This window comes from Haliotis cracherodii, unplaced genomic scaffold (genome assembly GCF_022045235.1).
Source record: "Haliotis cracherodii isolate W230 unplaced genomic scaffold, xgHalCrac1.p SCAF_13, whole genome shotgun sequence".
NCBI classification, from domain to species: domain Eukaryota; kingdom Metazoa; phylum Mollusca; class Gastropoda; order Lepetellida; family Haliotidae; genus Haliotis; species Haliotis cracherodii.
Window position 1 is genome coordinate 39,707,438 of NW_027266268.1, and position 25,912 is coordinate 39,733,349.

General features: G+C 43.1%; 2 protein-coding genes across 2 annotated transcripts in view; both read left to right on the forward strand.

Moving 5' to 3' along the window:
* LOC139459929 (golgin subfamily A member 1-like) overlaps positions 1–22,782 on the forward strand; it is a 31,566-nt gene extending 8,784 nt beyond the window's left edge. The window contains exons 6-23 of the mRNA XM_071241664.1: positions 310–407; positions 703–735; positions 932–1,060; positions 2,711–2,859; positions 3,408–3,519; positions 4,247–4,342; positions 5,063–5,191; positions 5,581–5,676; positions 9,915–10,010; positions 11,890–11,985; positions 12,694–12,846; positions 15,107–15,202; positions 15,562–15,651; positions 16,388–16,490; positions 17,952–18,133; positions 18,560–18,670; positions 20,473–20,829; positions 21,809–22,782. Of these exons, the coding sequence (XP_071097765.1) occupies positions 310–407; positions 703–735; positions 932–1,060; positions 2,711–2,859; positions 3,408–3,519; positions 4,247–4,342; positions 5,063–5,191; positions 5,581–5,676; positions 9,915–10,010; positions 11,890–11,985; positions 12,694–12,846; positions 15,107–15,202; positions 15,562–15,651; positions 16,388–16,490; positions 17,952–18,133; positions 18,560–18,670; positions 20,473–20,829; positions 21,809–21,967 (2,285 nt within the window). The 3' untranslated portion in view covers positions 21,968–22,782. The remainder of the gene's footprint in view (positions 1–309; positions 408–702; positions 736–931; positions 1,061–2,710; positions 2,860–3,407; positions 3,520–4,246; positions 4,343–5,062; positions 5,192–5,580; positions 5,677–9,914; positions 10,011–11,889; positions 11,986–12,693; positions 12,847–15,106; positions 15,203–15,561; positions 15,652–16,387; positions 16,491–17,951; positions 18,134–18,559; positions 18,671–20,472; positions 20,830–21,808) is intronic.
* On the forward strand, positions 3,578–4,063 carry LOC139459386 (uncharacterized; the record flags this gene model as incomplete). The annotated part of the gene is made up of 1 exon (XM_071240843.1): positions 3,578–4,063. A coding segment is annotated over one exon (486 nt), but the record flags the coding sequence as incomplete, so codon positions are not given.
* Positions 22,783–25,912: the final 3,130 nt, after the last annotated feature.

Genomic DNA, 25,912 nt, shown 5'->3' on the forward strand with positions numbered 1-25,912 from the left:
ATATGAGTCACTCGGGGCAGCACACAAACACATGCTAATTAGACATGATTAAAGTTACCTGAAACAGCATAAAGTAGAATTATTTTCAAAAAAGTCTACTCATTGGTTTACAAAACCCAATAGACTGGACCCAAGAGAGTTAAAATATATTGAACACCCACTGAAAACTATCAATACCCAATGGTTGAAAACAATGTCTGGAGCCCTTTTGGCTTTGCATTATCTGACTTACCTCCCCTGCCAGTATGCTGCGTTCAGTGTCATGTGTTACCCCTGTCCCTGCATCTTCATCTGTTTCTCCTGTGACAGAGACCAATCAGAGGCTAGATGAGCAGAGCCAGGAACTTAAGGCCAAGTTTGCTGAGTTTGTTGAGGCCCACAAAAAGGAGCTGGCCGAGAAAGACGAGGTCAGTGTGGAGTTATCTCCCCTTGTGATGGCCACACGTTAACATTGTCTCTCTTATCTAAGTGAGATTGTAACAAAACAATAAAGTCTTTCCCCAGACATTATTCATGCAAACTGTAATTGGGAAATTCTTTCGAATGAATTACAGAATGCATTAATTCTTCTCGTTATTGTATAACCATTGAGAGTGTTTGCAATAAGACATTTCTTATCATAGAATATTTTCATAACTGATTTATGCTGTATGTAACCATGGTAATGTTTAATAAATAACACACCTAGTATTTTTTTTACAGGAAATGAAAGACAAAATTAATGCCTTAAATAAGGTATGTCTAATTTAACTATTTAACTGTTTGAATAAATCCCCCATGTTTAGACAGGATACAAGAAATAGTGCAGGATATCATAGCCCAGAAAACCCAGTTATGTTTTGTTGTAAAGTTGGTATGTCAGAAATAAGGAGAATGTTGTCTGATGTCCTATGCCACCTGAATGAACTGTGTGTGTTGATGTGTATTACAGAGGAACACAGAGTTGGCAGCCAACCTTAAGCAAGAGGAAGATTACAAACACCGGCTGTTTCAGCGGGAGGAAGAACAGGATGAGGTGCAAGGTCTCACAACCCAGGAACTGGCCAAAGTCAAACACATGGTAGGTGTCCGACTCGCTACCCAGGAACTGGCCAAAGAAACACATGATAGGTGTCTGTGACTCACCATCCACTTGCTGGCCAAAGTCAAACACATGGTAGGTGTCTGTGACTCACCACCCACTAGCTGGCCAAAGTCAAACACAGGGTAGGTGTCCAAGACTCGCCACTCACTAGCTTGCCAAAGACAAACACATTGTAGGTGTCCGTGACTCACCACCCACTAGCTGGCCAAACTCAAATACATGGTAGGTGTCCGTGACTCACCACCCACTAGCTGGCCAAAGTCAAACACATGGTAGATGTCCGTGACTCACCACCCACTAGCTGGCCAAACTCAAATACATGGTAGGTGTCCGTGACTCACCACCCACTAGCTGACCAAAGTCAAATACATGGTAGGTGTCTGTGACTCACCATCCACTAGCTGGCCAAAGTCAAACACATGGTAGATGTCCGTGACTCACCACCCAGTAGCTGGCCAAAGTCAAATACAGGGTAGGTGTCCAAGACTCGCCACTCACTAGCTTGCCAAAGACAAACACATTGTAGGTGTCCGTGACTCACCCCCACTAGCTGGCCAAAGTCAAACACATGGTAGATGTCCGTGACTCACCACCCACTAGCTGGCCAAAGTCAAACACATGGTAGGTGTCTGTGACTCACCATCCACTAGCTGGCCAAAGTCAAACACATGGTAGGTGTCTGTGACTCACCACCCACTAGCTGGCCAAAGTAAAACACATGGTAGGTGTCTGTGACTCACCATCCACTAGCTGGCCAAAGTCAAACACATGGTAGATGTCCGTGACTCACCACCCAGTAGCTGGCCAAAGTCAAATACAGGGTAGGTGTCCAAGACTCGCCACTCACTAGCTTGCCAAAGACAAACACATTGTAGGTGTCCGTGACTCACCCCCACTAGCTGGCCAAAGTCAAACACATGGTAGATGTCCGTGACTCACCACCCACTAGCTGGCCAAAGTCAAACACATGGTAGGTGTCTGTGACTCACCATCCACTAGCTGGCCAAAGTCAAACACATGGTAGGTGTCTGTGACTCACCACCCACTAGCTGGCCAAAGTAAAACACATGGTAGGTGTCTGTGACTCACCACCCAGTAGCTGGCCAAAGTCAAACACAGGGTAGGTGTCCAAGACTCGCCACTCACTAGCTTGCCAAAGACAAACACATTGTAGGTGTCCGTGACTTACCACCCACTAGCTGGCCAAAGTCAAACACATGGTAGATGTCCGTGACTCACCACCCACTAGCTGGCCAAACTGAAATACATGGTAGGTGTCCGTGACTCACCACCCACTAGCTGGCCAAACTCAAATACATGGTAGGTGTCCAAATACTCGTCACCCAGGAACCGGGCCAAAGTAAAACACATGGTAGGTGTCCGAGACTCACCACCCAGGAGCTGGCCAAAGTCAAACAGATGGTAGGTGTCCGTGACTCACCATCCACTAGCTGGCCAAAGTCAAACACATGGTAGGTGTCCCAAACCTTTATCTATGATCTGTCCATTTGTTTTTGTATATGTTTGAAAGCTGAATGTGCTCTGTATTAGGACGGATGACGTGTTGTGTATTTGAACATATGACTTGTTGTTCTGAGAACAGATAGTAAGCTTTTGATGTTGCAGCTGCTGATCACGCAGGAGGATTTGTCCCAGTGTCGAGGCGAGCTGACATCAATCACAGACAAACATCGAGAAACGGAGAAATCTCTCAATGAAGCTCAGAATCAACTCACAAACCTTAAAACTAAAATGGAGGAACTGGAGAAAGAGAAGTGAGTTGTTGCCTGCCTTCCCCATGGTTCATCACCTTGAGTTTTCAGTGTATGATGTCTGTATGTGATGTCTCCATTCTATTTTGATTAACACCCTGGATCCATTTGGCACCATAGCTTCGTCTTGGGACGTCATCATCTCCTTCTCGAACCTGAACTTGAAACGAACAACCAGTCAAGCTCTTCTTACATTTTTTTAAAGCAGAAGACTTCATGCATGATCGTTTAGGTGCAAAATATGTTCTCCTTGTGGGGGATTTTGAAATCTTTAATCAACAAATGTTTATTTTTTCACAAATATTCTGATATTATTGTGTCCTTGATGTCTTTTGCAATGTGGGGGGAGTTCAACTCTGATGTTGTCTGCTTCGATATGGGTAGTAATGTTTGACACTCACTCAGGGAAAATAACTTGCTACTTCACAACGCTAGTCCAAACAAGAAAGATTAGGCATATTATTTATTGAGAGAAATTACTACATGCATTAAGGAGTTTACCGTGAATCCGTTTGTTTCCTTTCTCACTGTTTTCTGTCAATCTGCATCAGTACTCGTCTGACGGAAGTCAATGAGCAGCACATGAATGTGGTTGGTGTCATGACGACGGAGAAGGCCGTGTTTCAGAAGCGTCTGGATGAAGTGAACTCGCAACTAACTGCGGTAGGTCAGTCTGTGCACGTGTGTAGCTGCAGACGTGTATACACCATATATCTGTAGGGTTGGTGAATACATGAATATCTGTAGGGTTGGTGAATACATGAATATCTGTAGGGTTGGTGAATACATGAATATCTGTAGGGTTGGTGAATACATGAATATCTGTAGGTTTGGTGAATACATGAATATCTGTAGGGTTGGTGAATACAGGAATATCTGTAGGGTTGGTGAATACATGAATATCTGTAGGGTTGGTGAATACATGAATATCTGTAGGGTTGGTGAATACATGAATATCTGTAGGTTTGGTGAATACATGAATATCTGTAGGGTTGGTGAATACAGGAATATCTGTAGGGTTGGTGAATACATGAATATCTGTAGGTTTGGTGAATACATGAATATCTGTAGGGTTGGTGAATACAGGAATATCTGTAGGGTTGGTGAATACAGGAATATCTGTAGGTTTGGTGAATACAGGAATATCTGTAGGGTTGGTGAATACATGAATATCTGTAGGGTTGGTAAATACTGTGAATATATGTAGGGTTGGTAAATACTGTGAATATACGTAGGGTATGTAAATACTGTGAATATATGTAGGGTTGGTAAATACTGTGAATATATGTAGGGTTGGTAAATACTTAACTGCTTTTCCTGTCACTTGTGACTTGAATGATTTAACGACTTTGAATATCCACCTTGTTATTTCGGAACCTATTTATTACAGAAAATTAACCAGATGTCAAAACTGACTGCAGAATATTCCGAGCAGGAGAACGAGCACAAGGCTTTGCAAAGGAGCTCAGAAGTCCATAAGAACAAGGTGAGCTGGGTCGATGGAAGTTGTCTCCCTTCATTGCAAGGTGTTGTCTCCCTTTATTACAAGGTGTTGTCTCCCTTTGTGACAAGGTGTTGTCTCCCTTTGGTCGGGTAGCCTAGTGGTTAAAGTGTTCGCTCGTCACACCGAAGACCCGGGTTCGATTCCCGACATGGGTACAATGTGTGAAGCCCATTTCTGGTGTCCCTCGCCGTGATATTGCTGGAATATTGCTAACTTGTTACAAGATGTTGTCTCCCTTTATTACAAGGTGTTGTCTCCTTTTATTACAAGGTGTTGTCTCCCTTTATTACAAGGTGTTGTCTCCCTTTATTACAAGGTGTTGTCTCCCTTTATAACAAGATGTTGTCTCCCTTTATTACCAGGTGTTGTCTTCCCTTATTACAAGGTGTTGTCTCCCTTTATTACAAGATGTTGTCTTCTTTTATTACAAGATGTTGTCTCCCTTTATTAGAAGGAGTACCGGTACTTCTTTGTGAACAATAGTTGACTTCTTCAGTTATCTGTTAACATATACTTAAATGCACTAAGGGCTAAAGGCAACCTCATACACAATAAAAACAATAAAATAACATACATGGTTCAGAGTGAAGCGTAACATATATGTCACAATGCCATGTCACCAGCCTATTATATATTTTTATTTTGTGTGAAAATTTATGTGAAATTTACCCATTCCATGGTATGATGGTTTTTTGTGTATAGACCAGCAAGCTTATCTCTGAGAAGGATGACCACATTGAACAGCTTCAAGAACGCATCAAGATGCTGGAACAGCGGTCACATGACCACACACTGTCGGGGGACGACAGGGTCAAGGCCATTGAAGTAGAGGTAGTTTTAATTTAAACATTTGTTGACAATATAATAGCCTTGACCATATGATAATCTCAACAATTAGGGGCACATGTGTCCCAGTTTCTAAGCTGCCACAAGTTGCAAAGCAGAGTTGCTCCCCTTAGTCATGCCAGAATCCGCTAAATCCCAGATTTGTGGTGATTATTCTTGGTTTTTATGCAGCAAACTCATATTGGGGTAAATGCCTTGCTGTAGGACCTGTATCACTTTGGGCTTGCCCCCCACACAACGCTGACATCCCATGATAGGACTGAAATACTGTTTAACTCACTGAACAATCACGTGTTGATCTCTCAGTTGTTCAGGCAACTGGATATTCCAAATTCAAAAGACCATATACAAAATTAATTTCAATTTGTTTGCAGCGTGACAGTTTGGAGCACAAGCTGACCGAGAGTCGTCAACAGCTGACCGACATCAAGTCAACGTGGAGTGACAAGATCACACATCTGGAGGAACAGGTGAGTCTTACTTGGGCATCACTACAGGTGGGAGCATCATCATCTTCACTTACAACACTGATCTTGCTGTTGGAGCATCAGCACACACGTGACTAACACTCCAGAAGTATGGCAGGGAATGAGTATTGGGTGGTCACAATGCCTGCTCAGGTGGTCGGGGAAGATCAGCAGGTGCTTGTTCACTAGTCTTTCTTCATAACAACAGGTGCTTGTTCTCTAGTACGTTCTTCATACACAGCAGGTGCTTGTTCTCTAGTATGTTCTTCATACACAACAGGTGCTTGTTCACTAGTACATTCTTCATACAAAACACGTGCGTGTTCTCTAGTAAGAGTTTCATGCGATACAGGTGATTGGTCATTAACATGTGTTTGGAAACATGTGTTCGGTGTCACAGGGAATAGATTATTCTCCAGTGCTGTATTTCACCCAGGGGAGGTAACTAACAACTCACTTGTCCTATCATGATGTGACAAATATTTCACAGAATACTATATGTACTAGTTGGCCAATAACACTGGTAGCCATGGTAACTAATGGATGTCAGTCCAAGTCCAGCTTGCATGTGTCCCTGTGTGTGTTGCAGTAGTCTCACGTGTAGCATATGCTGACCATCCTCCACGTCCAACACTCCCCCCTCACCCTCCACGACATCCAGCCCCCGTCTCAGCTACTCCAGAGATGTTGGTTAGAGTTCATCACCAGTCCGATGATAACTTATATATTGTACATTCAGATGTCACCCTAATCTCACCTTCAGTAGGTTTTCGTCTGAACGCTTTTGATTAAACATTTTAATTATTAAAGATAATGAACAACAATTCTTTGAACTTAAACAGTTTATTTCATTGTATCAGTATGATATTGTAATTGTACTTCCATGGTTCAATGATTGTTGCGAGGAGTGGTGCTGACAGGGGACTTGGAGGTGGCAGCTGCAGTTTAGCATTTTCCACCAGCTTTGTTAGTCCGCTTACATCATTTGTTGTTTGCTTATCTCATTCATAATAAGTTAACCCCAAATGCTTTTTAACTTTGAATAACACCATTGTCATTTGGTTGTCTTCACCTTAAAAAAGCAGCATGATCAGTCTGAGTTTGTTTTCTTATAACAAGTAGTTGTGTTACAAGTAACTATAACAAGTAGTTGTGCTACAAGTAATATGCTGTATTTCTGTTTGCATATAGTTGTGTGACATGCAGTATTTCTGTTTGCATATAGTTGTGTGACATGCAGTATTTCTGTTTGCATATAGTTGTGTGACATGCAGTATTTCTGTTTGCATATAGTTGTGTGACATGCAGTATTTCTGTTTGCATATAGTTGTGTGACATGTAGTATTTCTGTTTGCGTATAGTTGTGTGAATATAACTGCAGTTTGATGATTTTCCATTTTGTTGACATTCCTACGTAACACAGTTCACTGTCCTAGCACTAGCGAGATTGTATGTTTCAGCATGATGTAACAACTTGTTTTGTTTTAAACGTTTACGATTTTTGTTAAACTGCTAATAACTTGCATGACCCATCAATACGATCATTGTAACAAGTCCCTGTTCAACACCAGGTGGTCTGATTGCATAATGGGTGTTCAACACGGGTTGGTCTCCTTGCACAATAGCGAGGTGGTCTGCATCATTGCCATGTTTGACACCAGGTGGTGGGATGGTCTGTTATGGCTGTATTTGACACCAGGTGGTCTGATTGTGTAATGGCTATGTTGAACACCTGGTGGTGAGTTGCCTTAATCATGGCCATGTTTGACACCAGGTGGTGGGATGGTCTGTTATGGCTGTATTTGACACCAGGTGGTCTGATTGTGTAATGGCTATGTTGAACACCTGGTGGTGAGTTGCCTTAATCATGGCCATGTTTGACACCAGGTGGTGGGATGGTCTGTTATGGCTGTATTTGACACCAGGTGGTCTGATTGTGTAATGGCTATGTTGAACACCTGATAGTGAGTTGGCTTAATCATGGCCATGTTTGACACCAGGTGGTGGGATGATCTGTTATGGCTGTATTTGACACCAGGTGGTCTGATTGTGTAATGGCTATGTTGAACACCTGATAGTGAGTTGGCTTAATCATGGGCATGTTTGACACCAGGTGGTTAGATGTCCAAGGTTATTGGACATGCCAGGGGTTTATCTGGACCTTCTTGGAGGCCGATATTCGACACAAGTGTCACTTACGTTCCTAAATTAGAATTAAGCAAGTCATGCTACTAAAGTTACAGCTTGTATTTGGCTTTGTAGAGGAGACTTGTATTTCTCTATCAACTGGACCAGTATAGGGGAAGAGGCTTCATTAGTTTAACATCATTGCATTGAATGCAATGTTTAAATACCTGAAGTCCAGGATAATGAGAACTTGTAAAAAATCCAGATTTTGAATAAAATGACAATTTTCCCGATTTGCCTACCAAGGGGACTCCTGATCTACTACCTAAGATACAACTACAGCTCCCTGCAAATGTGTGTTGTCTGTTTGTTTGTTGTTTAACACTGAACTCTGGACCAGACAATCCAGTGATTGACATCATGAGCATCAATCCACAAAATTGGGATACGATGACATGCATCAACCAAGTCAGCGAGTCAGACCACCTGATCCTATTAGTCACCCCTTATGGCAAGCATAGTCACCAGTTACGGCAAGTATGGTTTGCTGAAGACCTATTCTACCCCGGATCTTCCCTGGAGCTGCAAGTGTGTTAACTCTAGAGCCCATTGACTGTCATGTAAGAACATTGTGGTATCGCCTGTCTGCACTATGCTGCATTAGAGATTGGGAGGACTAGTGGTCAAAGCTGCCTACATTCATGGCGCAGAGTTGTGTCCTTTAGCTGTGCCAGAATCTGATGATCATGGGTTTGAATCCAGATCTGCTGAGATTTGGTTTGTCAGCTTCGTACCTTTGCCTGAGGGGGTCACCAGTGTGATATATGTCAAAGAGTAAGCTCACACACCAGGATCTGTATGAAGAACAGTTCAAAGCAACTTTCAGCCCAATTCAGTCACCCATTTTGGGGTTTTTCTCCCACTTTAAGCTGATACAATGTATAATAACTGAAATACTTCCAAAAGTGGTAATGTTAACAGTAACCTACAGTGTTAGAACTATAGCTTAATGTTGGTTTAAACACTCACTTGTGAGGGTATGTCAAGTGAGGGTATGCTTCTGCTGTCGACTTCCGGTATGAGACTGTGAACTGTGTTATGTCCTGCTCTGTTATCTGCTGTCACACCACACTCCACAAGCTGACCACATGCTCACTGATTGCTGTAAACATCTGCTGTTCAACATTAACAGGAATCAGTCAGCAAATTATCACTGTTTATTGAGCCCTCTCTTTTGCCTTATTTACGTAATTATGATAGAAAGGATCGTTGAATACTCAACAGAAATATATATTTTTGATTTACCATATGCAGTTTGGGTAAAAAACTGTTGCTCCCAGTCTTGGCTTTTAGCATCATTTCCTGTATATTTTAGTGTTTTTGCATGGTCCAAACAAAATGTTACGAGATTCGGGCTTAGGACTAGCGGTTACAGATGCAGACAGTTGATGGACATTTTATGCCCTTGATAATCGATCAGTGTTAGTATTCCCACCTGGCTACATCCATATTCCTGGTGTCCCCCGCCGTGAAATTGCTGGAATATTGCTAAAAGCGGCGTAAAACCAAACTCACTCACTCACTCACTCCGTTTTATTTTGTATTGTCTTCAAGAACTTTACAAGAATCAGTGAACAATTCCTGGCCCTTGATAAAGTTGCTGTCACTTGACGTAAGGAGTCACTGTACAGTTTGGGTCTGTCGTTCATGTTCTGGCAATAGTTAGGCTTTCAAATTGAAATGAAAACATCAATAATAAAACAGTATTAATTTTTTCAAATCCCGTGAGCGTGGTCACTTTGTGTGTAGTGTTTTCTTTCGCAATTACCCTGTTTGATCTTTGTCCACTGTTTCCACAAACTTGTTTATAATGCAGGAATAATTCACATGATACAAAACATTAAATTATATTATGTCACGTTTTGAATCATGGTAAGGAATACAAATTCAAAGATTGCAGCCTGTTTGGTTCCTGGCACTTCCTGTCACTGAGCAAGGAAAGTGAGGAAAGTAGTCCCAGTCACAAGATTCCACATTTAAACAAGTTTGTGGTGATTAGTGTCAAACACAGCCTCTTGTACCTGGAAACTGTGCACGACTGACGTTCATTTCAGATTTCTCACCTCAACGTTAAAATAGTTGAGGATAATGAGGAGATGGCCAATCTACAACATGACTGTGAAAACATGCAAGAAAACTTTCATAAACAGGTTTGTCCCCAAACCTAATGTGTTTGGAAACAATGTTTGGTTTGATTTGTAGCATGGAGGTTTGTATATGTTGTAGATCCTGTAGTGTCATGTGCTGGTATGAAGGGCCAACACTGCACCTCACAGAGGTGCCTGATATCTGACATTACTCATAGACCCTGCTCATGTTATTGATGATGCGTGCACTGGCAATGTCACATGGTATTTCAGATGTGTTTGCTGCCTGGTGTGGTTCCTGGTCTCACTGAGAACTTTGCCACTGTTCCCAGAACCATAACCTCTGTTACATAGTTACAACGTAGGAATATCTGAGCTGATAACAGTAAAACTCCCCTTCAAGCATTGCCTCTGTTACATTGTTCCAACGTAGGAATATCTGAGCTGATAACAGTAAAACTCCCCTTCAAGCATTGCCTCTGTTACATTGTTACAATGTAGGAATATCTGAGCTGATAACAGTAAAACTCCCCTTCAAGCATTGCCTCTGTTACATTGTTACAATGTAGGAATATCCGAGCTGATAACAGTAAAACTCCCCTTCAAGCATTGCCTCTGTTACATTGTTACAATGTAGGAATATCTGAGCTGATAACAGTAAAACTCCCCTTCAAGCATTGCCTCTGTTACATTGTAACAATGTAGGAATACCTGGCCTAATAACGGTAAAACTCCCCTTCAAGCATTGCCACTGTTACATTGATACAATGTAGGAATATCTTAGCTGATAACAGTAAAACTCCCTCACAAGCATTGCCTCTGTTACATTGTTACAATGTAGGAATATCTGAGCTGATAACAGTAAAACTCCCCTTCAAGCATTGCCTCTGTTACATTGTTACAATGTAGGAATATCTGAGCTGATAACAGTAAAACTCCCTCACAAGCATTGCCTCTGTTACATTGTTACAATGTAGGAAAATCTAAGCTGATAACAGTAAAACTCCCTCACAAGCATTGCCTCTGTTACATTGTTACAATATGGGGATATCTCTGCTGATAACAGCAATACTCCAGTCTGTGAAATGCATGCAGGTGTTCCCTGTCTGTGAGATGTATGCAGGTGCACCCTGTCTGTGAGATGCATGCAGGTGCACCCTGTCTATGAGATGCATGCAGGTGCACCCTGTCTGTGAGATATATGCAGGTGATGTCATGTGGTGCCCCCCTCTCTGTGAGATGCATGCAGGTGCCCCCTGTCTGTGAGATGCATGCAGGTGCCCCCCTCTCTGTGAGATGTATGCAGGTGTTGTCATGTGGTGCCCCCTGTCTGTGAGATGCTTGCAGGTGCCCCCTGTCTGTGAGATGCTTGCAGGTGCCCCCTGTCTGTGAGATGCATGCAGGTGCCCCCCTCTCTGTGAGATGTATGCAGGTGTTGTCATGTGGTGCCCCCTGTCTGTGAGATGCATGCAGGTGCCCCCTGTCTGTGAGATGCATGCAGGTGCCCCCTGTCCGTGAGATGTATGCAGGTGCCCCTTTGTGTGAGATGTATGCATATGATGTCATGTGGTGCCCCCTGTCTGTGAGATGCATGCAGGTGCCCGTGTGTGAGATGCATGCAGGTGCCCATGTGTGAGATGCATGCAGGTGCCCGTGTGTGAGATGCATGCAGGTGCCCGTGTGTGAGGTGCATGCAGGTGCCCCCTGTCCGTGAGATGCATGCAGGTGCCCCCTGTCTGTGAGATGCATGCAGGTGCCCCTGTCTGTGAGATGCATGTGGGTGATGTCATGTGGTGCCCCCTGTCTGTGAGATGCATGCAGGTGCTTCCTGTCTGTGAGATGCATGCAGATGCCCCCTGTCTGTGAGATGCATGCAGGTGCTCCCTGTCTGTGACCCTGTACAACCTCTGAAGTCATACCCTCCATCTGTCCCTGCCTTCAGATAGAGGAGCTGCAACACAGTGTGGAGGATGCAGAGAAGCGGGCCTTTGAGAGCTGGGAGCTGGCCAGTCAGAAGGACAGGCAGTATGAGAAGCAGGTGGGCCTGGTACTCTGTATTTCTATCTACTGACAGTGTTCTACTTTGTTCTCCTGACACTGTGCCTAATACTGTATTCTGTCTACTGACTCTACTGTATTTCGTTGTTCTTCTAACACTACAGTCTACTCGTGCTGTGCCTGCTGACAGTGTCTAATGTCTAATGACACTGTATTTCTTTCTTTCTCTTTTCTATACTCTTCTGACATTGCCTACACTCTTCTTACACTGTTCACCGTCTACTCACACTGTCTACTCATTGTTAAGCCCCGGTATGTAATATGGGGAGATATAGTAATCAGCTTGTCTGTCCGTCCATAATAAAAAAAATTGTCATATCTCTAAAACTAGTACCGGTAGGTATTCTTTCATGAACTCTGCACACACAAAGACTAGGTTGTCAACTGGTGCCTTTTGCTATTTAGGGATTTGTTAAATTTTATTTTTTCCGTTTTCATGCCAACACGTTTGACTTTGACTCTGACATAGCAAAACAAGATCCGAATCCCAATTCCATGTTATTGTTTTGATAGCTCAATAAATACTCTTGCATATGGATTAATAGAAATTTTCTAATCAAGTTGGACTTACTATAACAGTCAGATGATTTGTTCTTTCGAATCTGTCGGGGACAGATTTGTCATCTTGTAATGACTCTTGTTTGCTAACCCTGTGTACAGTCTAACAATGTCTACTCGCTGTCTCCAGAAGCATGAGCTTGAGGTGGAGCTCCAGAAGGCAAGGCTGAATGCAATTGACAGCGAGTCCGGACTCCGGGCCAAGATCACTGCCCTGGAGACCCAGCTGATGGAGATGGAGACAGCCAGAGACCATATGAAGAATGAAGCTGACCAGAAAATAGTTAGTTCAAAGACATCGGGGTCATGATAGGATGCAGAGAGTTACACTGAACTAAGCCAAAGTTTATCTTATCCTGAAGGAGTGGGATACTAACTGTCGCTGACTGTCATGTATTGTTTAGCACCCAGGCTGTACTTTGTTATATGGTTTGTTGTAAGGATGCTGAGATGAGGCAGACATTTGTGTTGTTGACAAGGCGATCTGCTGTCTGCATGGTGATGCATTTGACAAGTTCAATCTTTGGTGTTGTTGTAGGGCAGAGTGTTTGTATAAGGGATGTGGGTTCATTCCTTCAATCTTCACTGAAGGAATATGATCGTGATATGTTAGTGACATATGGTGATGAGTGACGTGTGCTGATGAGTGACGTTTGGTGATGACTGACACATGGTAATGAGTGACACTTGGTGATGTGTGACATGTGGTGATGAGTGACACGTGGTGATGAGTGACACATGGTAATGAGTGACACTTGGTGATGAGTGACATGTGGTGATGAGTGACACATGGTGATGAGTGACACATGGTGATGAGTGACACATGGTGATGAGTGACATGTGGTGATGAGTGACACATGGTGATGAGTGACATGTGGTGATGAGTGACATATGGTGATGTGTGTTGTGTGGTGATGAGTGACATGTGGTGATGAGTGACATATGGTGATGAGTGACATGTGGTGATGAGTGACACGTGGTGATGAGTGACACATGGTGATGAATGACATGTGGTGATGAGTGACACGTGGTGATGAGTGACACATGGTGATGAGTGACACATGGTGATGAGTGACACATGGTGATGAGTGACATATGGTGATGTGTGTTGTGTGGTGATGAGTGACATGTGGTGATGAGTGACATATGGTGATGAGTGACATATGGTGATGAGTGTCATGTGGTGATGAGTGACATGTGGTGATGAGTGACATGTTGTGATGAGTGACATGTTGTGATGAGTGACATATGGTGATGAGTGTCGTGTGGTGATGAGTGACATATGGTGATGAGTGACATGTGGTGATGAGTGACATATGGTGATGAGTGACACATGGTGATGAGTGACATGTGGTGATGAGTGACATATGGTGATGTGTGTTGTGTGGTGATGAGTGACATGTGGTGATGAGTGACATATGGTGATGAGTGACATGTGGTGATGAGTGACACGTGGTGATGAGTGACACATGGTGATGAGTGACATATGGTGATGAGTGACACGTGGTGATGAGTGACACATGGTGATGAGTGACACATGGTGATGAGTGACACATGGTGATGAGTGACATATGGTGATGTGTGTTGTGTGGTGATGAGTGACATGTGGTGATGAGTGACATATGGTGATGAGTGACATATGGTGATGAGTGACACATGGTGATGAGTGTTGTGTGGTGATGAGTGACGTGTGGTGATGAGTGACATGTTGTGATGAGTGACATGTTGTGATGAGTGACATATGGTGATGAGTGACACGTGGTGATAAGTGACATGTGGTGATGAGTGACACATGGTGATGAGTGACACTTGGTGATGAGTGACACATGGTAATGAGTGACACTTGGTGATGAGTGACATGTGGTGATGAGTGACACATGGTGAAGAGTGACACATGGTGATGAGTTACATGTGGTGATGAGTGACACATGATGATGAGTGACACATGGTGATGAGTGTCGTGTGGTGATGAGTGACGTGTGGTGATGAGTGACATGTTATGATGAGTGACATGTGGTGATGAGTGACATATGGTGATGAGTGTCGTGTGGTGATGAGTGACATATGGTGATGAGTGACATGTGGTGATGAGTGACACATGGTGATGAGTGACACATGGTGATGAGTGACACGTGGTGATGAGTGACATATGGTGATGTGTGTTGTGTGGTGATGAGTGACATGTGGTGATGAGTGACATATGGTGATGAGTGACATGTGGTGATGAGTGACACGTGGTGATGAGTGACACATGGTGATGAATGACATGTGGTGATGAGTGACACGTGGTGATGAGTGACACATGGTGATGAGTGACACATGGTGATGAGTGACACATGGTGATGAGTGACATATGGTGATGTGTGTTGTGTGGTGATGAGTGACATGTGGTGATGAGTGACATATGGTGATGAGTGACATATGGTGATGAGTGTCATGTGGTGATGAGTGACATGTGGTGATGACTGACATGTGGTGATGACTGACACATGGTGATGACTGACATGTGGTGATGACTGACACATGGTCTGTCTGTGTGTCAGGCTCAGCTGGAGGCGAGGGAGCAGGAGGTTCTGGAGGAACACATGAAGCTGGAGAAGCAGCTGAAGACACTGGAGGTGGACCACAGCAGGATACAGGTGAGGGGGGGACCACAGCAGGATACAGGTGAGGGGGGACCACTAGAGCATACAGGTGAGGGGGGATCACTGGAGGATACAGGTGAGGGGGGGGATCACTGGAGGATACAGGTGAGGGGGGGGATCACTGGAGGATACAGGTGGGGGGGGGGATCACTGGAGGATACAGGATACAGGTGAGGGGGGACCACAGGGGGGGGGGGGTACTGGAGGTTTGGATATCAACATCCAATCCAACAGCTCAGTTTAACAAAATAAACTAAAGACAAATGATAGATTACATCAAGAGAAATATTTTAGATGTCCAAATATTGACAAGGGCAGGAAATAGGAGTAACACATTGACATTCTGCTTCCAGACGGAGTACGCCGACAAGATGGAGGAGAGTTCAAGGCTGCAGACATCCATGGAGGACAAACGTCAGAGTGAGACCACGCTACTGGAGAAGGTGGGTGTTGACTCAGCGTCATGAGTTCTTTATCCATGTTATATTCCTAAACATGAGTCAGTGATTGTGGATTTATGCCTCTTTAAGCAATACTCCAGCCAGGGAGGGCACAAGTAACAGTCATCACATATTGTACCCATGTGTGACGAGCCAGTGTTTCCGTTTACTGGTAGTTACCAGTTTTTTACTAGTAAATTTAGGCTTGGACTGGTAATTCTTGTGACTCCCAGTCCCTGTGGACCAGCAAATAAGGTACCCAGGTATCTTGTAAATCTTTGTTGTTGAACAAAACATCGTTGATAGTCAAAAATGTATACTTTTCGAACAAAGTCAGCTTTTCTGTTATCATCAGGGTTTCCCGTTATCTATTTTTAGTGCAAGGAAATAATATTCAGCTTTGTGTCTGTGTTAAGTATCTATTTGTAGTGACCCAGTCATCAAAGTGAAATGTTCAGGACAAAGAGAGAAAACAGTGATTTAACTTTGTGGGAATAATATATAAATCTAAACAAGTTACTTCAGAAGGGACATCACTGAATTTGTCATCCATGAAAGTACATTGCTTTGAAATTGAAGTTGAAAGAATTAAAACCAGGTAAATTTTATACGATTTTTATTTGTTCAAAGTTGGGACTGACAAATATTGGGTGGGACTGGTAATGTTTAGAGTTAGCAGGAATGCATAGGTCACCACACTCTGTCCCGGCAAAGCTTGAGTGATGTCTTGTGTGAGCAGGTGTCTGGTCTGGAGGTGGAGGTGCAGTCGGTGACGGCAACACTGGAGAACCTGAAGAGGAACCTCAAGTCAGGGCAGGCAGAACTGAAGGAGAGTAATAAGGGTAGGTGATACCATCCGTGATGGATGTCTCTCATGGATATCTCTCATGGATATCTCTCATGCATATCTCTAATAGATATCTCTAGAGACCTTTATCTATCAAGACTATATATCATGGATATCTATTATTATCATATGATCCCTACATACATATAGAGTAGATCAACCACTATATTGACTTTACATACATATAGAGAAGGTCTCCACTAAATTGACTTTACATACATATAAAGTATATCTCCACTAAGATGACTTTACATACATATAGAGAAGGTCTCCACTAAATTGACTTTACATACATATAGAGTAGATCTCCACTAAGATGACTTTACACATATAGAGAAGGTCTCCCACTAAATTGATTTTACATACATATAGAGTAGATCTCCACTAAGATGACTTTACACATATAGAGTAGATCTCCACTAAGATGACTTTACATACATATAGAGAAGGTCTCTGACTAAGATGACTTTACATACATATAGAGTAGATCTCCCACTAAGATGACTTTACAATGATGTGGAGAACTCCCACTAAGATGACTTTACATACATATTGAGTAGATCTCCCACTAAGATGACTTTACATAATTGTAGAGTAGATCTCCGACTAAGATGACTTTGCATACATATAGAGTAGATCTCCGAGTAAGATGACTTTACATACATATAGAGTAGATCTCCACTAAGATGAATTTACACATATAGAGTAGATCTCCGACTAAGATGACTTTACATACATATAGAGAAGATCTCCACTAAGATGAATTTACACATATAGAGTAGATCTCCACTAAGATGACTTTATACATATAGAGTAGATCTCCCACTAAGATGACTTTATATACATATAGAGTAAATCTCCCACTAAGATGACTTTATATAGATGTAGAGTAGATCTCCCACTAAGATTACTTTATATAGATGTAGAGTAGATCTCCGACTAAGATGACCTTACATAGATGTAGAGTAGATCTCCCACTAAGATGACTTTACATAATTGTAGAGTAGATCTCCGACTAAGATGACTTTACATAGATGTAGAGTAGATCTCCCAGTAAGATGACTTTACATACATATAGAGTAGATCTCCCACTAAGATGACTTTACATACATATAGAGTAGATCTCCCACTAAGATGACTTTATATAGATGTAGAGTAGATCACCCACTAAGATGACTTTACAAACATATAGAGTAGATCTCCCACTAAGATGACTTTACATACATATAGAGTAGATCTCCCACTAAGAAGACTTTACATAGATGTAGAGTTGATCAACCACTAAATTGACTTTACATACATATAGAGTAGATCAACCACTAAATTGACTTTACATACATATAGAGTAGATCTACCACTAGGATGACTTTCCATATACCTGATAGCTGCAGAGCGTCGGACGTATTCACCCTTATAGACTTAGTGAAGTAAACTTCAAGTTTTGATCAACTTTCAGAGAAGGATGAGCTGTTGGTGCGCAACGCAGAACTATCACAACAGCTAGAAAGCAGGAGACAGCAGGCAGCTGAGAAGGAGCTCCACCTGGTGGCAGAAATCCGAGAGAAAGGGGAGACAATCACATCCTTGCAGCAGACTGTCAGTCAGCTTGAGGAGAAAGTAGCACAATATCACAAACAGGTGTGTGTGTTTACTGTTTTGAAGGGGTATATGGATGTAGAATAGTTATTTTCCAGGCACTGAACGATGACTGTTGAGAAAATTATCCTATTTCCTCTTATTTTGGTGGACGTCGCTATATAAGTGCAATAATCTTGGACGCGACGTTAAATCCCATTTCACCTCACCTCACCTTTTTTTGGTGGAATTAGTGTTTGGGCAGAAAAAGTACAGATATTTGCTGTTGTTTCTGATCAATACAAAAATACAGGAATTGCTTGTTACCTGTAAATGTTGACAAGTTTTACAGAGGCAAGAGTGTCCTCTAACCATTATCAGAGGCCTAGTTGTGCCCATTCAAGTCTCAGGAGGATAGTATTTTGTAGTTTGGGGACATTTGGAGGAAATTATTGTTCCCCTTGTCGTATGTTTCTTTTCATTATTCAGTGTACAGATTATGAGACAGAGAAGTCGGAAGACCAGGTCACCACGGCAACAGTGGGAGGGCTACAGACGGAGATTACCGATCTGCAGAATCAGCTCACAGACAAGAACAGGGTTAGTTGTGTGTCTTCTCTGTGTCGTTTAAAAAAAAAATATACCTTTGACAAATATGTATATTTTAGTTCGAATGTTTATGTAGATGTACATGGGGGGGCCAGTCATGTAAGTCACTGAAATTGTGTGTGCTGAGTTACGTCCCATGGGCACACCAGGAACCTATTACCTTGGGTTCTGGGTTAGCACCATACTCGACTCACTTACTTGCTCACTTCCTCTACTGTTTTTTGCACCTGAAAGACATTATTCCCTCTAAGGCTTTATTACAACACAGAGCCGGGGGTTGCACTACTTAAGTACTTGTGACTGTGTCACTCACCCCTCCAGTACCCATGGACTTGAATAGTGAGAATCTACTGATTACTACATGCCCTGATTCAAGGCCCTGTCTTACCATCCCCTCTGCACTGATTCAAGGCCCTGTCTCACCTCCCCTCTGCCCTGATTCAAGGCCCTGTCTCACCATCCCCTCTGCCCTGATTCAGGGCCCAGTCTCAGCGTTACCTCTGCCCCGATTCAAGGCCCTGTCTCACCATTACCTCTGCCCTGATTTAAAGCCCTGTCTCACCGTTACCTCTGCCCTGATTCAAGGCCCTGTCTCACCATTACCTCTGCCCTGATTCAAGGCCCTGTCTCACCATTACCTCTGCCCTGATTTAAGGCCCTGTCTCACCGTTACCTCTGCCCTGATTCAAGGCCCTGTCTCACCGTTACCTCTGCCCTGATTCAAGGCCCTGTCTCACCTCCCCTCTGCCCTGATTCAAGGCCCTGTCTCACCATCCCCTCTGCCCTGATTCAAGGCCCTGTCTCACCGTTACCTCTGCCCTGATTTAAGGCCCTGTCTCACCGTTACCTCTGCCCTGATTCAAGGCCCTGTCTCACCATTACCTCTGCCCTGATTCAAGGCCCTGTCTCACCTCCCCTCTGCCCTGATTCAAGGCCCTGTCTCACCATCCCCTCTGCCCTGATTCAAGGCCCTGTCTCACCATCCCATCTTTCCTGGTTCAAGGCTCTGTCTCCCCTCCCATCTGCCCTGGTCATTTAAGATCCCGAAGATTCCGGGTAGAGTAGGTCTTAAACAACCCATGCTTGCCATAAAAGGTGACTATGCTTGTTGTAAAAGGCGACAAACAGGATCGGGTGGTCAGGCTCGCTGACTTGGTTGATGCATGTCATCGTATCCCAATTGCGTGGATCGATACTCATGATGTCAATCACTGAATTGTCTGGTCCAGAATAGATTATTTACAGACCGCTTGAATATTGCTGAGTACAGTGTTAAACAACAACCAACTAACCAACCATTTAAGATTCCACAATTCACTGTGATGATTTTGTTCGTTGGTTGTTTTGGTGGGTTTTTTAATATCACAATTATTTTATGGCTCAAAAACTTCCTTATTGATCATCATTCTATCTCTGTACACAGATCTTCAAGCTGTAGTTATTTCACACTTATTTATACTTCGATTTTAATTCAGTTGACATATGTGACATAGGTACATGAGGTATACAAGTGTAGCAATTTATAGGATCTTCAGCAACCCATGCTTGCCCTAAGAGGCGACTGTGCTTGTCGTAAGAGGCGGCTAACGGGATCGGATGGTCAGGCTCACTGACTTGGTTGATGCAAGTCTCATCATATCCCAATTGCATGGATCAATGCTCATGACATCAATCACTGGATTGTCTGGTCCAGACTTGATTATTTACAGACCGCCGTCATATAGCTGGAATATTGCTGCGTTTAACAACAACAAACTCACTCACTCACTCACTCACTCACTCACTCACTGCAGGCCCTGAAGAAGCAGGAACAGACTCTAAAGGACCTGAGGATCACCCTGCAGCGGGAACTCAAGGTCCAGGCTCTCCCGAACGACGACTCCTCCGAGCTGGTCGACTCGCACTCACCCCTGCCAAATAGAAAGTTTGACTCTAACAGACGCTTCCAAGCAGACATGTTGTTAGCTGGCTTGGGGTCAGGGTCAAGGGGTCAGAGTCATGTGCAGATGGCGGCGTCAGGGATTCTAAATGAGGATGATGCCAAGCTCAGGAGCGGGACAGTGGGGATCCGGCAGGAGCTGGACAAAGATGTCAACTTTCAGTATCTCAAACATGTCATCCTGAAGTTCATGCTGAGTCGGGAGTCTGAGGTCAGTAGCTATATACAGCAGTGACAGCATTGTTTCCTATAACGGTAATATGCCTCTGATTGAAATAGCTTCACTTTAGTAAGTTTTACAGAGGACTACAGCTCTTAGCTTACTATATCATTTAGTGAGGGGAGGCCATGTTAGTGACAGCAGATGTTTTTACTCACTGTTCCAAGACATACTGCTCAGAACATCCAGAATATTTTTTTTTAATTTGTGAAACCTCAGGTAAAATTATTCTTTTGCAGTATTTTCTGGAACATATTATTTCACTCTTTCTCTCCTCTGATTTCCTGTTTTCTTCACTCACTCCTCTGATTTCCTGTTTCACTCACTCACTCCACCAATTTCCTGTTCCACTCACTCACTCCACCAATTTCCTATTTCACTCACTTCATTGATGTCCTCTATTTCACTCACTCACTCCACTGATGTCCCGTTTCATTCACTCACTCCACCGATGTCCTGTTTCCCTCATTCACTCCACCGATTTCCTGTTTCCCTCACTCACTCAACCAATCTTCTGTTTCCCTCTTTCACTCCACCGATTTCCTGTTCCACTCACTCATCCCACCAATGTCCTGTTTCACACACTCCACTGATGTCCTCTGTTTCACTCACTCACTCCACCAATGTCCTCTGTTTTACTCACTCCCTGATGTCCTCCGTTTCACTCACTCATCCCACTAATGTCCTCTGTTTCACTCACTCACTCCATCGATGTCCTCTGTGTTACTCACTCACTGCACCGATGTCCTCTGTTTCACTCACTCACTGCACCGATGTTCCCTGTTTCACTCACTTACTTTGCCGATGTCCTCTGTTTCACTCACTTATCCCACCAGTGTTCTCTGTTTTACTCACTCCCTGATGTCCTCCGTTTCACTCACTCATCCCACTTATGTCCTCTGTTTCACTCACTCACTCCACCGATGTCCTCTGTTTCACTCACTCACTCAACCGATGTCCTCTGTTTCAGGCAATGAAGCTGGTGAAGGCTATCGCCATGTTGTTACACTTCAGTCGTGATGAGCAGGAACTCATCAAACAAACTCTCGAATACAAAATGTCATGGTTTGGGTCAAGGCCGTCTCTAGGCAAAGGTCAAACATCCAAGGTCATCCCTCCATCATACTGACATTTGCCAGCCTCGGTCATCTTGATTTGAATCAGCCGTCATCCTTCCTAGTGACTTTGATGGGAGAAGTGGTTGTGTCATTGGGGAGAATTCATGTTCAGACATTGTTTGAAAGTATGACCGACATGATATAAATGATATTGAAGTATGACTGTCATGATATGAATGATATTGAAGTATGACTGAAATGATACGAATGATATAAAAGTATGACCGGCGTGATATGAATGATATTAAAGTATGACCGGCGTGATATGAATGATATGAGAGTATGACTGATGTGACCATGACTGTGAATCATGTCACATAATTGTTATCTACATGTGTTGGGGGATGTATGTGTAATTATATACTGTGATAAACATTATTTATTCCAGCGTTACAATTCTATAATCCATGTCTCTGCTTATTGGTGTAGGAATATTCAAACTGAGGCCAACCGTAATGTTAGTTGCATGTATTTCCTGGCCCATGTTCAGTGACTGCAAATGCATCGTCTAGACAGTTGTCTCCCTTTGTGAATAGACCAGATACCAAATGTCACTGTCCATACACAGTTATCTCCCTTCCCCAGTTTTCTAAGGAGTGTGTCGAAGCTGTTGTTTCCATTATTATTTGTTATGTGTTTTCTTGCTATTATTGTTTTGACCTCGAGGAGTTGGATTCACTCCTGAACTGAAACCATGACATGCTTTTTCGGCACTTTCATTAATCATTGAAATAAGTTGAAGCTTCTCAAAGGAAACTAATCCATTGATGACAGTGATGACCCTCGCTATCAGTCTGTGTTCAAGTTTTCTTGTTATTGTCTGCTATTTTCGCCACAGCTTCGCTGTGGAGTTGGAATACTCAATACAGTGTTAGGAAGAAGTCACATGTTCCCTCGGGGGGCACAGGTGGCCCCATCGTCTAAGGCGCCGAAATTCGCTGTGAAGAGTTGCGTCCCTTGGACACTCCAAAAACCTATGATTGTGGGTTCCAATCCCCCGGTTTGCCCCGATTATGTTTCTAGGTTTGTCAGCACCATACCTGTGCTCATAGGTTTCACCGAAGTGGTTTGTTTGTTTGTTGTTTGACGCCGCTCTCAGCAATATTCTAGCTATATCGGCAGTCTGTAAATATTCGAGTCTGGACCAGACAATCCAGTGATTGACATCATGAGCATCGATCCACACGATTGGGATCGATGACATGCATCAACCAGGTCAGCGAGCCTGTTAGTCGCCTCCTACGACAAGCATAGTCGCTTTTTACAGCAAGCATGGGTTGCTGAAGACCTATTCTACTCCGGATCTTCACGGGTCTCACCGAAGTGGTAAACATCTAAGACCTACATCACTTCGGGCTTTCCTCCGACATCAAGCTGACACGCCGTGATATAACTGGAATACTGTTAAAAGTGGCGTTAAACCAACTCACTCACTCATTTACATGTTCCCTCCAAGACAGATAATGGGCCTCTAATAGAAACCGGCTCCAGATAGTTTTTTAAGTGTTGGGTCTGATCCTTCATGTAGAAGGCACATAATGAATAATAATAATAGAGGAGAATGTAGACTGAGTCTTGAATAAACGGTAGGTTATCATAGAAACAATACCTGAGTCTAGTTGAGAACATACGTTGTATACATGGGAGTATAATATATACGAGGGGCAGTCAAAGATTTCTCCAACTGACCTCTGGCAAGATAGTTGAGAAAATACTCACTAGAGTTGACTCAGACAAAGGGACTGGCTCCATACGTTGCCCACTGCCTGATGCATGTACACAAACACTCTCTAAAGGATTGGATGAAGCATATCATATTTGATGACGATCAGTGTATGGTGTACAGTGTGCTCGCTCTCTCAGTAGGTTGCTGGGTGTGGCTAGTAGGGCTGCTGATGCTCTTGAATACTTGAACAGCGTGTTGGTGCACATTCTTGTGTTGATTGTGAGGAGTCCAGTGACCTGAAGGAATAACATCACATCACAAACATCAGTGCCCTGCTGTGCTCCAAGTCACATTTAGTTTTCTCTCAAGCGACTTAAAAAATGCAACAAATTGGAAATTGTACATTGATCTCTAATTTGTTAGTTAGCTGCAGCGAATATTCACAACGTTCTCTCATTTGTGAAAAAGCATTGTGGGCTATTACGACCGAATCCCCGTCACTTACCCCCCTGCCACCATTGCAGGCTTCCTGGTGGAAGTGTTGTGTTGTGTTGTGGTAGATGTCGTGTAATTGTAGAGGTTGTGTTGGTGTAGTTTAGGCTGTTGGGCTGTGTGTAATATAGTCATGTACATGTTCAGCACATATTGAGCAGATATTTATCACAAGGTTCTCACAATTTAATTCCCCCAACACCCTTGTGAGGTACATCAGCACATGTTAGTAGAATCTCTTGGGGATTATTGACAGAGGTAAACAGTTTTCTGTGTTAAATGGGTTATCCAGAAATATTGAAATGGGAACCTAGATGTACAAACAACAAAACCTGTTTCCTTCACAGTCCAGATGGTCATCTTGACCGGTACGGAGCTTGTGGAGTCCAGCAATGGACGTGTGTAATCAGTAGCCTGGGACGGGTAACTCGGGTATTTGGGTCAGGTGGGTACTGAGTAGGACCCGGGTACCCACAGGACTATCAAGAACCCGTGCTCAGTTACGTGATATATTGTATAATGGCATAATTTAACTAAAACTCTATGGTTACATTTTAAGTGAATAATTTTCGTGTTTCTTTCTGACTATGCATGCATTCATTCGGACTTGATATGTTTGAATAAAGATAAAACTTCAGTCAACTTCAGTATATGCATGACCATATCATTCTATATGTGTATCTAATACATTTTGCCAGGGCTATGGTCAAACTATTCCCAATCGGACATTTGGACCTACAGTGGGTACCCAGGTAGGGTCGGGTAATAGGGGTGTGGGTACCCGGGTAGGGTCAGGTAATAGGGATGTGGTTACCCAGGTAGTAAATTTGACTTCGTCCCAGCCTTAGTAATGAGCTGTCCATCAGTTAGACACCAACCGCTTGATATTCTGGGGGCAGTACTGGAAAAATAGATTTGGGTCTCAGGTTTACAGAACCACAACAAAATTGTTTTCTAGAAATAGTGGATGTCAAAAAATTTTTTGTTTTAAGCAGTGACCGAAACTGATATCCAGACTCTACAGACGTCCACAACCTGATCTGGAACACTGGAACTGAGGCCCAACCATTTGATATTCTGGGCGGCCTTGGATTTTGTATTGATACTTGATATATTTCAGCAACCTCTGAAAAACCAGATATGTGTTTCAATGAAAACTATGAACCTAAATAAAAACAAATTAATTATCTTGCAGCAATGTACTTTTTTAGCTGACAGTTTCTTTTCTTTCCTACAATCTGAGTCATAATTACATTTTTCACGCTTTTTTCTGGGACGCTTTATTTCCTCCTCTTCCCCCCTCCCCCAAACATCAAATGCTTGGCCCCCAGTGACAAGACACTTTCATTGAAGTAACTTACCATTCAACCATCTGACAGCAACGTTATATCTCTATTTGATATACTGGACATTTTATATGCTTCCCAAAAAATCATTTTCCACATAAGCAGGGTTTGTAGTATGCATGGAATAACGAGGCTCTCATGACGAGGGTTTTTCCTCGTTGTGCAGCACTATATGTGTAACCCAGGTGGGACATTGTCAGTGGCGGATCTAGAGGGGGTGATGTAGGGGGCGGGGAAGGGGTGTGTGTGTGTGTGTGTGTTACATCTTATGATACTTTGTATGTGCATTGTCTGTCATGATAACGTAATGATTTGGTTGTTAAAGTAAGTTTAGGGTGGAACCCTCCCCCCTCCTCCCCACAACACATACACTGAAGTTAGAATTGGCCCAAGTGGAACACACACACCCCCACACTCCGTTTTCTATTTAAATCCTGGATCTGCTCCCGAAC